At 36.0% G+C, this 17,628-nt stretch overlaps 1 protein-coding gene across 3 annotated transcripts in view; it reads left to right on the top strand.

Annotated features, from left to right (window-relative positions):
• Aff4 (ALF transcription elongation factor 4) overlaps positions 1-17,628 on the top strand; it is an 88,505-nt gene that overhangs the window by 45,336 nt on the left and 25,541 nt on the right. For all 3 annotated transcript variants that reach the window (XM_058586521.1, XM_046467665.2, XM_046467666.2), the window contains 2 exons: positions 12,505-12,541; positions 15,358-15,406. In XM_058586521.1, the coding sequence (XP_058442504.1) occupies positions 12,505-12,541; positions 15,358-15,406 (86 nt within the window). The remainder of the gene's footprint in view (positions 1-12,504; positions 12,542-15,357; positions 15,407-17,628) is intronic.

Genomic DNA, 17,628 nt, shown 5'->3' with positions numbered 1-17,628 from the left:
CTGAATTAGATTGTCTTTTTTTGTTATAGAGTTATAGGAGTTCATTGTACATTCTGGAGATAAGTCCCTTAGTATATACATGATTTGGAAAAATTTTTATAGATTGTCTTTTAGCTCTTGATGTTCTTTGAAGCACAAAAGTTATAAATTTTGATGTAGTCCAGTTTACCTGTTTTTTATTGTTAGTGCTTTTGATGTCATGCCTAAGAAACCACTGTACAGTCTAAGGTAAAAAAGATTTACTGTATTTTCTTTTTTGAAGCGTTTATAATTTCAACTTCACGTTGAGGTCTTTGATACATTTTGAGTTAATTTTTCTCTTAATATGAGATAGGGGTCTAAAATCATTCTTTTGCAGGGCATGTCAGGTTGTCTCCACATTATTTGTGGAGAAGATTGTTCTTTTCCTATGGATTATCTTGGCACCCTTGTCAAAAATCAAGTGAACCTTTATGTATTTCTGGACTCTAATTTTTGTTTTCATAGATCAACATGACTTTCCTTATGCTGGTACCCCACTGTCTTGGGTACTGTAGCTTAATAATAAGTTTGCTTTTGGTTTTGTGTGCTGGGGATTAAAACCTAGGGCCTCATGCATGCTCTCAGCACCTACTCTACCACTGAATTACATCTCCAGACCCTAGTAGGTTTTTTTGAGGGGGGCAATGGGGGTGTACTGGGGATTTAACTCAGGAGCACTCTAGTACGGAGCCACACCCCTAGCCCTATTTTGTATTTTATTTAGATACAAGGTCTCACTGAGTTGCTTAGCACCTCACTTTTGCTGAGGCTGACTTTGAACTCACAATCTTCCTGCCTCAGTCGCCTGTGCCTCTGGGATTATAGGCATGTGCCACTGTACCTGGCTAATGTTACTTATCTATTTTGTTATGAACCTCAAAATATAGTATTAAAAATTAGAAACGGGCAAGTATCTTTTAAATAGCTTTATTGAGGCTTAATTATCATTCAATTAATGGCATATAAAGTATAGATTTAGTAAGTTTTTGTATATGTGTACCATGATGAAGCTATCACTATAATAAAGATATTGAGCATATGAAATCACCCCTGGAGTTTCTCTAGGATCCTTTATAATGCTCTCTTCCTTTTAATCCCTATCCCTCTGTCCCTAGGCAATCACTAATCTGTCACTATAGATTAATTTATATTTGAAAGAATTTATTTAAATGGAACCATTCTTTTTTTTAATGTCTTTAATTAATTAATTAATTAATTAATTAAATTTTTATGTGGTGCTGAGGCTTGAACCCAGTGCCTCACAAGTGCTAGGCGAGCACTCTACCGCTGAGCCACAACCCTAGCCCCTTAAATGGAATCATTCTGTATGTACTCTTCCTCTTTCTCCTTTGTATGTGTGTGTGTGAATTTTACTAGGGATCAAACCCAGATCCCTGTACATGGTAGGCAAACGCTAGCATGGACACTGAGCTATGTCCCCAGCCCTTTTTATTTTGAGACAGGGTCTCACTGAGGTACAGGCTGGCCTCAAATTTGGAGTTCTCCTGCCTGAGCCTCCCAGGTAACTGGAATCACAGGAGTGTGCCACCATCTCTAATTTTCTGTGATTATACCACAATTAATTTATTCATTTACCTATTGATAGAAACTTCAATTTTTTCCAGTTTGGAGCTATTAAAACTAAATCTGATGTGAATATTTGTTTATGTGTGTTTTTTTTATGTAAACATATTTTTATTTCTACTTAATGAGTATTTATGAGTGGTTACACATATGGTAGCATGTGTTTAATTTTCTTCTTGGAGTGGTGGGGAGCTGGGGAACAAATCCAGGGTTTTGAGCATGGTAGGCAAATGCTTTACCGCTGAGCTACATCCTAGTCCTGTTTAACTTTAAAAAATTTTTTTTTGTGATACTGGCGATTGAACCCAGAGCCTGGTGCATACTAGGCAAGTACTCTACCTCTGAACTACATTCCCAGCCCTTTTTAATTTTTTGAGACAGTCTCACTAATTTCCCCACATTGGCCTCAAACCTGCAAATCTCTTTCTTCAGCTTTCAGAGTAGCTAGGATTATGCATGTGCCATAGTACCTGACTTGGATTTTTTTCCCCACCTCTGTGTAAATACTGTTTATTTTTTTCCTATGAAATAGACTTTGTTTCACAGTCGATGCATATATATAACATTAGAAGCAGTAATATTAATCATTTCCACATTCCATTTCAGTGTTTTTATTATGTTGAGAGCTATAGCCGAAGGGGCCCCAGCAAACTTTCAGACTGCCAGCTAATGATTGGCTCACAAGGGCCCCAGCAACTTCTAGCTTATTGGCTCCTCTGCGGTGATGCTCATTGAGCTGTTTCCCCGCCCTTTCATACTGCCAGCTGATGGTTGGCTCACAGCGGCCCCAGCAACTTCTAACTGATTGGCTCCTCTGCAGTGATGCTCATTGGGCTGTTTCCCTGCCCTTTCAGACCACGGAGCTGCTCATTGGGGGACTTTTTTGATGTTATTTGTTAATAGGTTATTTGTTAATAGGTTATTTGTTAATAGATGTTATTTGTTAATAGGTTGCTGGGTTCCCCCAATGCTCCGGGGCCCAAAACCACAAATATACGGAGCACTGGAGGAACCCAGCAACCCCATCAGGGTAGTGCCCAGGACACATTGTCCATCAGATCCCTCATCAGACAAACCAGAGGGAGCGCGGGGTTGGACATCTGCGCCTCCGCCAGAGCAGTACTAACTCCAGAGATGAGAGTTCAAATCATTCCCACAGGGGTAAAAGGACCTCTTCCCAAAGGAACAGTAGGCTTATTATTGGGATGCAGCTCTTCTACTCTAAAAGGACTTATGATAAGTCCTGGGGTAATTGATCCCGATTATGAAGGTGAAATAAAAATTATAGCCAGTTCTCCAAAGGGTATATCAGTAATTTCACCAGGAGATAGAATAGCACAGTTACTAATGATACCCAGCCTACATGATAAATTTTCCAGTCGTGCTGTAGAAAGAGGTTCCAAGGGATTAGGCTCCACCGGTGTAGATTGGGCTATGCTTTCTTTAAATTTAGATTCTCACCCCATGCTAAAACTAAATATTCAAGGACATGAATTTAATGGACTACTGGATACAGGTGCAGACCTTAGCATCATCTCTCGTCAAGAATGGCCAAAACATTGGGCATTACAACAAGCCACTCAAACGCTTCGAGGCCTAGGAGTGGCGACTAATCCCCATAGAAGTGCAATGGTATTAGATTGGAAGGATCCTGAAGGATGTGAAGGAACTATACAGCCATATGTATTGGATCATCTTCCCGTAAATTTATGGGGGCGAGATGTCCTAGATCAATTAGGTTTGACATTAACAAGACTCTGTCTCTAATAAATAAAATATTAAAAAGGGCCGGAGTTGTGGCTCAGTGGTTAAGCATCCCTGAGTTCAATCCTCAGTACCAAAAAAGAGAAAAAAAAAAAAGAATTCTGGGATGAAGATGTTGCCCCACTATTGTTCTGGCTTGTATGGTTTCTAATATGTACTTTGTTGTTATTTTTTCCCTTTTTTTTTTTTTTTTTTGTGTATAATGTAACCCCCACTCGCATCTGCTTAGAAGCTTCTTTTTATGTTTATCACTGATTTTATTTAATATGTTTAGTAAGGTTGTATCCTGTTATAGTTTTCTTCATCTTTCTTGTGCTTGGAGGTTTACTGATTTTGAGTTCATAATTTGTATTTAATTTGGAAAACTTTTATAGTTATTTACAGTACTCAGAATTTTTTTCTGTATCCCTACCACCACATCTCCCCCCTGTCTTTTTTTGGTACTTGGGATTGAACCCATGGGTACTTTACCACTGAGCTATGACCCCAGCCCATTTTATTGTATTTTTTTTTTTTTTTTTTTAAATTTTTGAGATAGGGTCTCACTAAGTTGCTTAGGTCCTCACTAAGTTGCTGAGGTTGGCCTCAAACTGGGAGTCTTTCCTCAGTCTCCCAAGTCACAGGGATTATAGGAGCCTGGCCTCACTGTGCCTGGCCTCCTCTCCCCCTTCTTTATGGATTTGGGTTGTGTGTGTGTGTGTGTGTGTGTGTGTGTGTCTCCCCTTTAAGTTGTCCTACGACTTAACTTTTGCTCTGTTCATTTGTTTTCATTTTCTTCTTTAAAAAAAAGTAAACTTTTTTGTATGTTGTAGATGGACAGAATGCCTTTTATTTGATTTGATAATTTTTATATGGTGCTGAGGATCGAACTCAGTGCCTGGAGCATGCTAGGCAAGCACTTTGCCACTGAGCTACAGCCCTAGCCCTTGTTTCCATTTTCAATCTTATGTTGTTTTATTATGCATTGTTTCTATTGCTATATCTTCAGGTTCTGCAATGTCTTATCTGCTTTTAATCCTGCTTAATATTTCTGATCTTAGACATAATGGTTTTATCTCTAAAAATTTGATGTTTATTTCTTAAACAGCCACTTTTTAAGTTTTTACTGTATTCTAGTCATTAGATTTGACAATTATTTCTTATAGGTGACAAACATTTTTAGTGGAAATCTGATGGTAAAGATATATTGCAGTGATCTCAAAAGATATTGGTGATAGTTAGAGGCTCGGGATATAGCTCAGTTGGTAGAGTGCTTGCCTTACATGCACAAGGCTCTGGGTTCAATCCTCAGTGCCAAAAAAAAAAAAAAAAGAAAGAAAGAAAGAAAAAAATATTGGAGATAGTGAGCTTTTTGAAGCATTTTTCTGGAAGAGCAAGGAGAGAAATGTGTTGCCAGAAGTGGTGTGGTTATATGGGAGTAATTTTATAAGATGGGAATTTTTATATATGATGATCATAATGATTTAGTAAAGGAGAAAAAACAGGGGCTGGGGCTGTAGCTCAGTGGTAGAGCACTTGGCTAGCATGTGTGAGGCACTGGGTTCTATCCTTAGCACCACATAAAACTGAAACAACTAAAATAAAGTCATGCTGTCCATCTACAACTACCAAAATAAATAAATAAATAAATAGATGGATGGGGGGCAGCATGGGAAAGAGAGAAGGTAACCTTGGGAAATCTTCACAGGAGGAATTGGATTTCAGTGCTCAAGTAGAGGACATTAGCCTTAGAATAGAGCACAACTAGGTCATTCTTTTTTACAGGAGGGAAACAAGTACTACATGGGTATGGTTGGGGATAGCATGGTAAATTTTCTAGTGATAATTGGAGAATGTTCAAGCTATTGACTGCCCTTATACATTTTTACCATGTGTTTGTAAAAATAATGAATACTATTAAGCCATTTAGATATTGTTCCTGCTCTAACTAAAGTGGGTATTTAAATAAGAAAGGAAAATAGCATGTGCCATGTCTAGCATAGTTTTGGGCACATATTGCTGTTCAATAAATGTTTGGTGACGGAATTTGGATAGTTAGGTAGACACATAACAAAGAGAAAAAAACTTTTGTGGTGTTTCCAAAACAGCTCAGCTATTATTGATTATTGCTTAGATTGGGTTGTTTTTACAGATAGGTTACTTCATTCTCTGAATTTTAGGTGGATATAATTTCCTGTGTATTATAGTTTAAAACTTTATATGAAGCTTCAGTAGGAATTAAGTCTCCTGTGCACTAAACATATGGACCAGACCCAATGACAGAACAGAGAAGGGAGAAAGTTGTTATACCTAGGGAATTTGAGGATAGCATCCTAGAGAAGATGACACCAAATGGGGTTTGAAGGAGAAGTAGAGGAACAGAAGTATAAGGAGCACATCAGATTATTTCACACCATTGACACGTCTCCGAGCAGTTTGCGGGTAGCAAGCAGTGGAAAGTTAAGTTTAGGAACCTATTTGGGGAGCGACTTGAGTGTATCCTTATCATTCATTTAAGCATTCTTGAATTTGTCCTTCTTTAAAAACAACAGTGACAGCTGGGTATAATGGCTTGTGCTTATAGTTCCAGTTCCTCAGGAGTCTGAGGGAGGAGAATCATCACTGAGCCCAGAAGTTAAGAGACCAGCTCGGGAAATATAGCGAAATCTCATCCCCCACAAAGCCAAAAGCAACATATAAAATTTCTCTATTATGTGCCTTTCCCCCGGCGCCTCCTATTTAGAGCTAAATTATTATAATTATTGTTTTCCAGTTCTGGGGACCAAACTCAGTGCCTTGCTACACATGCCAGGCACTGAACTAGACCCCAACCCTACAAACTAAATTATTACCGATAGGTTTTTATTTGCTATTTTCCTTCCTTCTCATTAGTCCTCAGCCTGGTACATTTGATCTTGCTTCCACTCTTAATACCTCAGCAGAAGTGTTTTCATTAAGTGGCAAATTGATGATACTCATTCAGTTTTGGTAAATCCAAGTAACATTTTTCATTTCTTATCTTCATTGGTCTTCTCATTAGCATTGAATTTTTTAAAAATATTTTTAATTTTTTAGGACACAACACCTTTATTTTACTTATTTATTTTTGTGTGGTGCTGAGGATCAAACCCAGGGCCTCACACGTGCTAGGCGAGCACTCTACCACTGAGGCACAACCCCAGCCCTGAATATTGTTTTAATCTTGCTTCTTTGTCTACTATTCTGTGTTGCTCATCCAGATTTACCCTCTTTCTCTGGATGCTGTTCCTTTTTTTCCTGTATCTACCTCTTCATTAAAAGTTTTCTGGGCATATTACTAAGTGCTTTAAGGAAATGCAGAAGGACTGTGTGGACTGTGTTTTGTGTCAGTATGCCAAACATTTGATTGTTGAAATAAAATAATACAAAAGAAAGAAAAAGGAATTATGTATTAGTATTTAATTGGGTGCATGGTTGTAGTACATCATGCTAAACCTGCATCATCTTCTCTTTGTGCCTGTTATTTACCTAGCACTTTTTTTTTAAGTTGTAGATGGACACAATATATGTATTTATTTTATGCAATGCTTAGTATCAAACCCAGTGTCTCACACATGCTAGGCAAGAGCTATAACCCCAGCCTTTTACCTAGAACCTCTTATCCAGGTGCTTTACAAATTTATATCTTATCATCTATCCTTCCCTGTGTTTCTCCTTTTATCGCTCCTTCTCCCTCCTCCTCCTTTTCCTCCTCCTCCTCCTCCTCTGGAGAACCAGTATGGCACTGTTGATGCACTGACTGCTTTAACAGGAACTATAAAAACTGCTCACAGCAAAGCAAAAATAATGGTACCACAAGTGCACTTATGCACAGTATTGCAGCGATGATGTTGAAATCAGACATGTCCAAAGTACTGCGGAATATCTTCAGTTTGCTAATGAAATCATATTCTTTATGTTTCTAATGAAAATATTACAGGAGTGATCCTGAATATATTTTACACTAACATAGACGTTCATTGGTTATTTGTTTCATAACATTATCTCACTTTAAAATGAATTAGACACCCCTCTCTGTCTCATTTCTCCCATATGCCAAGTTTTTCATAACATATTCTTTAAGAAATAAATTATTTTGTCTCCTCATATTAAAGATGATATTTTAAAGTAATTGCTGTCTTTGCAGTGGGCTTATGCTAGGAAAATAACATTTAAACAATAATGTCCTCATTTCATTTTATATTTCTTTGCTTTTCTTTCTTTCTTTTTTCTTTTTTTCTTTATTTTTTTTAAGTGAGAGAATTTTTTTTAATATTTATTTTTTTTAGTTTTTGGCAGATACATCTTTATTTGTATGTGGTGCTGAGGATCGAACCCAGGCCGCATGCATGCCAGGCGAGTGCGCTACTGCTTGAGCCACATCCCTAGCCCGTATTTCTTTGCTTTTCAAAAATCACAATGACTCATGTTTATGAACTTTAAAGACTTGGAAACAGAATTTTCTAAATTCAGTAGCTTTTGACCCTATTTTCTAAAAAAATTAAAATGCAGCCCTTTTAATTTATTTTCCTGAAAACTGATTTATATCAGAGAACATGGAAATCTACTAGCTCAACAGCTATAGAAACTTTTGCATCTTAAGATATAGGACTGAAAATTTAGTATCATGATTCAGTAAACCTGGGATGCCTTCCATTTATGTACTGTGTGACATCCAATGAAACTATATATCAAGGTAAGCCTATCTTTGTCAGACCTTTGAAGTGTGATTTTTTTTTTTTTTTTTTGGTAGAAGAAAGGCTTCACTGTCATTAATTAATAGAATTTAAAACTTAGATTAAAAAATATTATTTTATTCTAATCCTTTAAAATCTAAGGTATTTAAGATTAAAAGCATCTTATCTAACATAGTAGTTGAATAGTAATACAATATGCTTATTTTGGAGATAAATGGAAAATATTCTCCTACCTCCTGCACTTGATCCTTGACCCTTTTAATTTTTTATTTTGAGACAAGGTCTTGCCAAGTTGACTGCATTGCTGAGGCTGGCTTTGAACTTGTGATCTTCCTATCTCAGCCTCCTGAGGAAAATTTCTTTTTTTTTTTTTTTTATCATTTTTTAATATTTATTTTTTAGTTTTCGGCGGACACAACATCTTTGTTTTTATGTGGTGCTGAGGATTGAACCCGGGCCGGACGCATGACAGGCAAGCGCGCTACCGCTTGAGCCACATCCCCAGCCCCAGGAAAATTTCTTAATAATGGAATGTATGATGTAAAAGCTCCGAGACCAGCTTATTCAAGCTATAGTTATCTCCTACTTGTACCACTATAAAATAATCTCCGAACATGTATCTATTTTCATTCTAGTTTCCTGAAAACTGTTTTCCACTTAATAGTCAGGATGGTCTTCACAGGATGCAGATGTGATTGCGTAACTCTTTTGCTTAATAAACTACACACACACACACACACACATTTAATATGGTCTTTAAGCTATATGATGTAGCTTTTTAGGTTTTCAGTCTCATTTCTGATCACTCTTTCCCTGGTATCTTTTCTTCTTCATGGGTTGCCTTTAAGGCCTTCATACAAGCTGTGCTATTCTCTTTCTGGCCCTTAAACATACTTTTCTCTCTCCCCTAAGCACTTACCTGTGTCCTTTCCCTACATACATTTCATATCAGCCTGAATACTACTTCCCCAAGTGAGCATTTGCTCATCTTTCTGACTAGATCTCTTCATAGATGCAACTATAAACCCTAACATAATATTTTGTATGTGTTTGCCCTTCATTACTTACCACATTGCCATTTTACCTTTATTTTATTTGCTCGGTATTCACTGTCAGCATTATTTCAATAATTGCTAAGCTCCATGAGAGCAAGACCCATGTCTGTTTTTGCTTATCATTCTGTTTAGATACATGAATGAAGTATAATGCCAGAGTTTGGGTTTCATTCCCAGTAGAAACAAAGAACTATTGAAGGGTCTGTAAAATAAGACTTGGGTTTAAAGAAGCTAAATTGGAGCCTGTAGTTGAGTGATTCAGAGACTAGAACCCGGAATATCCATTGGATGGCCATCAGATGAACAAGAAGAGATCCTAAAGACAAACTTAGTGGTGCATGCCTCTAGTCACAGTGACTCCGGAAGCTGAGGATGGAAGATTACAAGTTCAAGGTTAGCTTGAGCAAATTAACAAGACCCTGTCTCAAAATAAACTAAACTAAAATAAAATAAAAAGCTGGGATCAGGGACTGGGGCTGGGGCTCAGTGGTATAGCGCACTTGTCTAGCATGTGTGAGGCAGTGGGTTTTGATTCTCAGCACCACATATAAATAAATAAAATAAAAGTCTATCAACAACTAAAAAGCTGGGATCAACTCAATGGTAGAAAGCTTTCCTAACGTGTAAAGCCCTGTGTTCAATCTTGAGTACTGCAAAGAAGAAAAAAAGAAAGAAAATGGAGCCTGAAGTCTTCATAATAGAAGATTATGAAGATGCAGGAGAGATGATGTTGAATTTTAGTAGGTATTGTAGAGACAGAATCTAGTAGTATTTGGTGACCAGCTGACTATTGTCAGAGATGAGAGTAAAATCAGATTACTTAGAAGCCTGAGCTGTTAAATTTTAGGCTTTACCAAGTAAATGAGTACGAGAGAAGTTCAAGGGAATAGAGGGGTCTTCATTTTTAACACGATTTCTAAAAGTTACCAGAGGAATCTCTTGGCCACATCTCTGTTTACTTTTTTTTTTTGGTACCAGGGATTTAATACAGAGATATTTAACCACTGACCTACATCCCTAAATCTTTTTATTTATATTTATTTATTTATTTGAGACATAGTCTTGCTAAGTTGCTAAGGCTGGCTTTGAACTTGTGATTCTCTTGCTTCAGCCTCCCAAGATGCAGGTGTGCACCATTGCACCTGGCTCTGTTTCTATTTTTTAAAAAGCATTATTGAGATATAATTCACTTACCATGTAATTATTCCATTTAAAGGGTACAATTCATTTGTTTTGAATATATTTATAGATATGTGAAACCACTACAGCTATCCATTTTAGAACATTTCATTACATCAAAAAGAAATTCCTTGCACTGTATCTGTTTCCCCTTTTCCTCTATTCTTTCTCTCAGCCCTAAGAACACTAATCTATATAAATTTTCCTGTTCTAGACATTATATTTAAAAAGAATCTTATATTTAAATAGAATCTTATAATATGTGGTTATTTGTGCTTGAATTCTTTCACTTTGCATAATGTATCCAAGTTACAGCATTTATAGTACTTCATTCTATTTTGGGGCAAATAATATTCCATTGTATATGTCTGTTAGCTGTTGGTTGTTTGAGTTGTTTCATTTTTTAGCTATTAAGAGTAATGATGCTATAAACATTTTTGTAGAAGTGTTTGTGTGGACATATGCATTCATTTAACTTAGGATGGGGGATGTAGCTCAGTGATTGGGTGCTTTCCTAACATGCACAAGGCTCTAGGTTTAATACCCAGTACTGCAAGGAAAAAAAATGTCATTTTGCTTGGTTATATGCCTAAGAATATAATTGCTATAGTATATGGTTAATTCTTTATTTAATCAATTGAGGAACTGTTAGAATATTTCCAAAGCGTCTACCCCATTTATATTCCCATTACGGTTCTGATTTCTTCACATCCTTGTCAACACTTGCTATTATCTTTTTCATTCTAGTCATCCTAATGAGTGTGTAGCAGTATTTCATCATGGGTTTGATTTGTATTTCCTTGATACAGATGATGTCAGACATCTTGCTTGTACTTACTGTCCATTTATATGTCTTCTTTGGTGAAATGTATATTTAGATCATTTTCTCGTTTTTAATTGGGTTGTCTTGTATCATTGAATTGTAAGAGCTGTATACATATTGTGGATACTAGCCTATTTTCAGATATGAATTGCAAATATTTTATATATTTTTGTGTGTGTGCGCTTCATGCTTTTGCTATAATATATAAGAATTCTCTGAAAATCCAAAGCCGTTTAGATTTGGCATTATGTTTTCTAAGCGTTTTATAGCTTCAGCTTTTACAGTTAGGTCTTTGATCCACGTTGAATTAACTTTTTTATGTAGTGTGATATAAAGGTCCAGCTTCTTTTCTTTTGCATGTAAGTATTCAGTTTTCCTAGCACTGTTTGTCAAAAAGACTGTTCTTTCTCCATTAGTCTTGGCACCCTTCTTCAAAATTAGTTGACTATAGACGAAGGTTTACATCATTTTTTAACAGTAAACTATATTTTAGCCTTCTTACTGTGTGGATTGTTCTTTCACAGATAATCTGTCAGTAAATGAAAAGTATGGTTATTTTTAAATAGACATTTTAGGGGATCTCTGTGTATTTTTAGGACCACATCTTGTTGGCACATATTACCTAGATAAATGGCACAATTCGCATATAAAGCAGCTATCCTGGTCATGAATGTTATTTGCAAAGCCATGTTTCTTTCACCAACAGTGATATTTTGGTTTCTATTGCATTGGTGCTTCTTGAATGTAGGGTGTGATTATAGGACTTTTGAAAGTAGTATATAATAGTCTCTTCCTCGAGTTGCTAATGATTTATAAGATATTAGGGAGAGGGAAGGAATAAAATAATATTGGAATACTCATGTAGTGGTTTTTTTTTGGAGGGGGGGTCTTTCTATGAAAGCAGTATAGTTTGAATGTCTGTAGTTAATACATCCATTTTAACCCAGTATACTATTTTTATAGTATTACCTTTTTTTAAAAAATTAAGCATTTTTTTAAGAACTAGAGCTTAAGTTGAAATTATTTACTCTCTAGTTCTCTAATGTAGGTTATTAGTACCATGGATACTGCTGAAAAGTATCCAGTATGGAGAGCTTAAATGTTTTTTTGTATTGAGCTCTGTAAAGTCCATTATGGACTTTAATTCATCCATTTAAAGGGTACAATTCATTTGTTTTGAATATATTTATAGATATGTGAAACCACTACAGCTATCCATTTTAGAACATTTTATTCTAAGGCTAATTAGACAGGTGCCATTACATTCTTTCAATACTTTTTCTTTTATGTACTTGAAGCATTTTTGTGTACTTTGGAGCATTGTCTACTAATGAACCTTTCTTTCTGAATATCACTTTGTACATTTTGTGTTCCTTTTCCTTAGGAGACTCAGCAATCCAATTTTGGCCCTGGAGAACAAAGTGAGTATATCTTTTACTTCTGGTTTTTAAATTAAGCTATTTATTGAGCATTTGATTCACCTGGCTTTAAATTCCTTTAATAATTATTTTTGCATGTCTTATTCTAATTTTATGATCCAATAAATAGTAATGGATTGAGCTGAATATTGGTATGGCTATAATAATCAAGATATTATAGGTCATTATAGATCACAATAAACTTCTATTATTTGAACTAATAGTTGAAAGTGCATAGACTCAATTTGATGGGCATCTCATAAATCAAGAATCATTTTCCACTGTTTTTCCATTTCCTTGATGAAGATAAAGTGTTTCTATAATTATAAAACTAGACAAGAACACCTTATTTTAGCTGACCAAGATGCTTCTCTTTCTGTATCTGTGCAGTTTCCATTTATTTTTTCCTGCGTCTTCTGGTCTGTGTAGAAAGCCTGCCATCATCCCCTGCAACCCTACTTTTTTCACCCTAACTCTTAAACTTCTTGATAGAACTTGAGGGGAAGTCAGCGCTAGGAAGTTCATGTATGGTCCCAAGAGATAATGGTGGGAAGGTCAGGAACCATTGCAAATTTCTGGGCTTCACCATTGTGTTAGTGTTTCATCACTGTGACCAAAATACCTGCCCAGAACAATGTAGAGGAAGAAAAATTTATATTGACTCACATTTTTATAGATTCAGTACACGGTCAGCTGGTTCTATCTCTCTGGGCCTGAGATGAAGCAGAACATCATGTTGGGGGATAGCTGCTCAGTTCACTGTAGTTGGGAAATGGAGTGTGTATAGGTAGGGAGACTGCAAAGAAAATGGACCTTTCCTGGGCATGCCTCCAGTGATCCACTTCCTTCAGCTTTGCCCCAACTGCCTACAGTTATCACCCAGTTTAATTCATTCAGACTAGGGTGGACTGTTTAGGTTATAGTTCTCATAATCTGATTATTGCACCTTCGAATATGCCTGCATTAACAGAATAGCTGTTGGAGGATATCTCATATTTAAACCATGACAACCATATAGCTCTGTAACAAAACCAGATTTTTTAAATACTTTTTTAAAATATTTATTTTTTAGATGTAGATGGACACAACACAATGCCTTTATTTTTATGTGGTGCTGAGAATCGAACCCGGGTCCTACCCGTGCTAAGCGGTTCTCTACCGCTGAGCCACAGTCCCAGCCCAGATTTTTTTTTCCTATTTAATTGTAGATGGATACAATAACTTTATTTTATTTTATTTATTTTTATGTAGTGCTAAGGATTGAACCTAGGGCATCACACATGTGAGGCAAGTGCTCTACTACTGAGCTAGGACCTCAGCCCCAAACCAGATATTTTTGCCAAGAGCAATAATTTCTTCTTTTTTAAAATTTATGTTTTAGTTGTAGGTGGACATAATAGCTTTGTTTTATTTATTTATTTTTATGTGGTGCTGAGGATTGCACCCAGGTCCTCGCATGTGCTAGGTGAGAGCTCTATCACTAAGCCACAACCCCCGCCCAAGAGCAATAACTTCTTAAGTAAGGTAGATTTGCACTAGTTTTACGGTATTTGGGGAGATGAAAATAGGGACCTTTTTGATCTTTTGCTTAGTTATCTTAATGCAGAGATAAAATTAGAAGAATCTCTCTTTTATTGTTGTACTTTCTCTATATGTTCATCTTAGTTTTGCCTTGTAGCCAAGTTTACAGAAAAAAGGGACCTGATATTATTTACATGCAGAAAATATCTAGCTATAAACCACAACATTTCCATTTTCTCTCTTCATTTATGAACATCTCATTCTTGCTTCTACCCCACAACTCTTCTCTTGCTCCAAAGCTAACTATGACAGATGTGATCCCAAGCTGCATCTCCTCTCTCTTTTTGTTTGTATATATGTTACTAAGAACTGAACTGGGGCCTCACACACATTGTAGGAATGTGCTGTACCACCGAGCAGCATTCCCAGACCTTTATTTTTCCTTTTGAGGCAGAATCTTCCTAAATTGCTCTGGTTGACTTCCAATTTATGATCTTCCTGCCTCAAAGTAGCTGGGATTAGAGGTGTGCACCCCCACATCTTATTTGGCTTGGCTTGGCTTTTTATTACCTTGTGTTTTTCACTTAATTTATTTTAACCCTGTCTATCAATATAAAGCTCTCATTCATTCTAATATTAAAATTGTGTTATGTGAGAGTGTTGTAGTTTAAGCCAGGCACAGTGGCGCAAACCTATAATCCCAGCGACCCGGGAGGCTGAGGCAAGAGGATCACAAGTTCAGAACCAGCCCCAGCAACTTAGTGAGGCCCTAAGCAACTCATTGAGACCCTGTTCTCCAACTAAAATACAAAAAAGGGCTGGGGATGTGGCTCAGTGGTTAAGCACTCCTGGGTTCAATCTCTGGTTCATAATATATATAACTTTAACTGGTCCTCTACTGATGGACTTGTAGTTCTACTTTTTGCTTTTATAAAGCATACTATTACATGTGTGTGTTTTCCGTGTGTTTCTCCAGATATCCCTGTAATGTAAAATTGCTTTCATTGAAATAGGTCAGTAGCAACATAGTTAAAATACAGAAATAGTATTTCTAGATTGCCTGCCCAAAAGATTGTGTGAATTAACAGTCCTATATGAGTATGCCTGTTTCTTCCCCCATTCTCCCCATATTAAAAGTAGCTATAATAATGTCATATTATTGGACTTCAATGTGTTGCCATTGTGATGGTTGGAGAATTGTTTCAGTTTATATTTCTTTGAGGGTAGATATTTTGCATACATATTTTATGATCTAAATAGACAATTTCAGTTGGTTATTCTGTATTATTTTGTTCCAGAAAGATACAATCCTTCTGCTAAAACTTCAAATGGGCACCAGTCTAAATCGTAAGTTAAACTAAGCTTAATAAGTTTGTCTCTTTTTCAATGAGTTATCTGTAATATCTGGATATTTTGAACAGTACTTAAAAATATTATTTTTCTGTTTACTTTTTAGTGTTGTGCTAGAGATAGAACCTAGGGCCTTGTGTATGCTAAGCATATGCATTACCCCAGGCAGAAATATTAATCTTTTAATGCAGGTACAGGCAAACTTTATGTAAAGGATCATATAGTGAAATATTTTAAGTATTTAGGGGCACATGGCTTCTATATTGAATACTTAATTCTGTCATGGTAGTATAAAAAGTGTAGCTATAGACCATGGATGTGTCTGTGTTTCAATAGAACTTTCTTCAAGCTGGACATAGTGGTTCACACCCCTATTCCCTGTGGCTCCAGAGGCTAAAGCAGAAGGATCACTAGTTCAAAGCCAGCCTCAGCAACTCAGCGAGCCCTGTCTCAAAATAAAAAGGGATGGGAATGTAGCTCAGTGATTAACTGCTTCTGGATTCAAATTCCTGGTACAAAGAAAAATAACTCATTTTAACAATACATTGGTGGCCTAGGTTTTTGTTTGTGGGCTATAGTTTTCCTTGCTCTGAGATCACAGGTTTTTTTCCTCATCTCTCAGAGGTGTGTTTGTATGTATAGTTTATATTTAATAAAGAAATCATCTTAAAAAGAGAGGCTTTCCCCCCATTTAGCCATGTTATATATTTAAGCAACATAATTGGTACTGTCTTTGTTTTTATATTTTTATTTTGTAGGTAGGAATATATATGAAAATGTAATATATATGAAAATATAACAATAACTTCTCTCTTAAAGAGTAAACTCTTGAAATCCCGAGACTAAAAGTTAACTCAGAGATTAAAACAATTTCTAAAGAATTTATGGCCACAGCACCAGTTTTCTATGCTATAGCTATAAACTACACTAATTACCTTAGTTTAGTAGCCTCTTCAGCTGAACAAAGGGAGGACTGAGGACTGCTGAAGAATTCAAATTATATTCTTACTCATATTTATATTCAAAAGCTTGATACATGCCTACAATATATGTGCATTTCACTTTGATTGCTGAGGGAACAAAAGTTGAACAGTCTGGTAAAAGCTTTTTTTAAAAAAAAACTATATATGTGTATGCATATACAAACACAAGCATTGCATGCATTCATGCATGCATGCATGCATGCTTTCATTCATTCGTGGAGCTGGGGATTGAACCCAGAGTCTTGTGCATGTGAGGCAAGCACTCTACCAACTGAGCTACATCCCCAGCCCTTCGTAAAAGCTTTGATATATTTACACATGTAAACAGGTTCATTGAGCTGCCATTATTAAATCATAAGGGCTGGGAGAATTAAATACATTTCCTTACAAGAGATCAGTCATAGATATGCACTAAGCCCTTGTCCAAAAGAAAACTTTTTTCCCATCCCATTTAATTGATCCAGTCTTAAAACACTTTTCATAGTTATAATCATTTGGTTAACTTTAAGGTGATCTTTTTGTATACTACTTGGAATTGGGATTAGATTTATAAATATAGATTGAGCTTCAAGGGAAAATACATGTAATTATCCAAGTGAAAGAAGATTTCCTTCCCACTGATTGGAGATGCAATGAAATTTTTAAAAGAAAGATAATGAGATAGTAAACATTTTTCTAGTTGCAATTCTCCCTAATCTTTGTATTAATATTTTCTTCTCTTGTAAAACAAGTTTTCATGAGTTATTACTCAAATTTTAAGTTTAATGGCTTTGATTTTATGGTCTTAAGGAAGATTTAAACCTTTAATTTTACTTTCAGAAACTGTCAGTTTAGGGCTGGGGATGTGGCTCAAGCGGTAGTGCGCTCGCCTGGCATGCGTGCAGCCCGGGTTCGATCCTCAGCACCACATACAAACAAAGATGTTGTGTCCGCCGAAAACTAAAGGATAAATATTAAAAAATTATCTCTCTCTCACTTAAAAAAAAAAAGAAAGAAAGAAACTGTTAGTTTATAGCATTTGTGTGTTTTTTTAAAACAGATTTAAATTTTTATCAAGAAGATTTGGAGCTTGGACTTTCAAAATTCATACATGGTCATTTCTGCTATAACCAAGACGCTCATTAAAAATCATTAATTCTATATAGGACACCTGTCTGTTTCCTAACAAGGCATTTATTTATTAACCCATTGAGTCCAGAATTTTCAATTTTGTGAATATTTCAGTAGAATTGACCC

Source organism: Marmota monax, unplaced genomic scaffold (genome assembly GCF_021218885.2).
Source record: "Marmota monax isolate L192 unplaced genomic scaffold, Marmota_monax_Labrador192_F-V1.1 WCK01_AAM20220418_F8-fsc00199, whole genome shotgun sequence".
NCBI classification, from domain to species: Eukaryota; Metazoa; Chordata; class Mammalia; order Rodentia; family Sciuridae; genus Marmota; species Marmota monax.
This window is presented reverse-complemented; position numbering and strand designations above follow the sequence as displayed.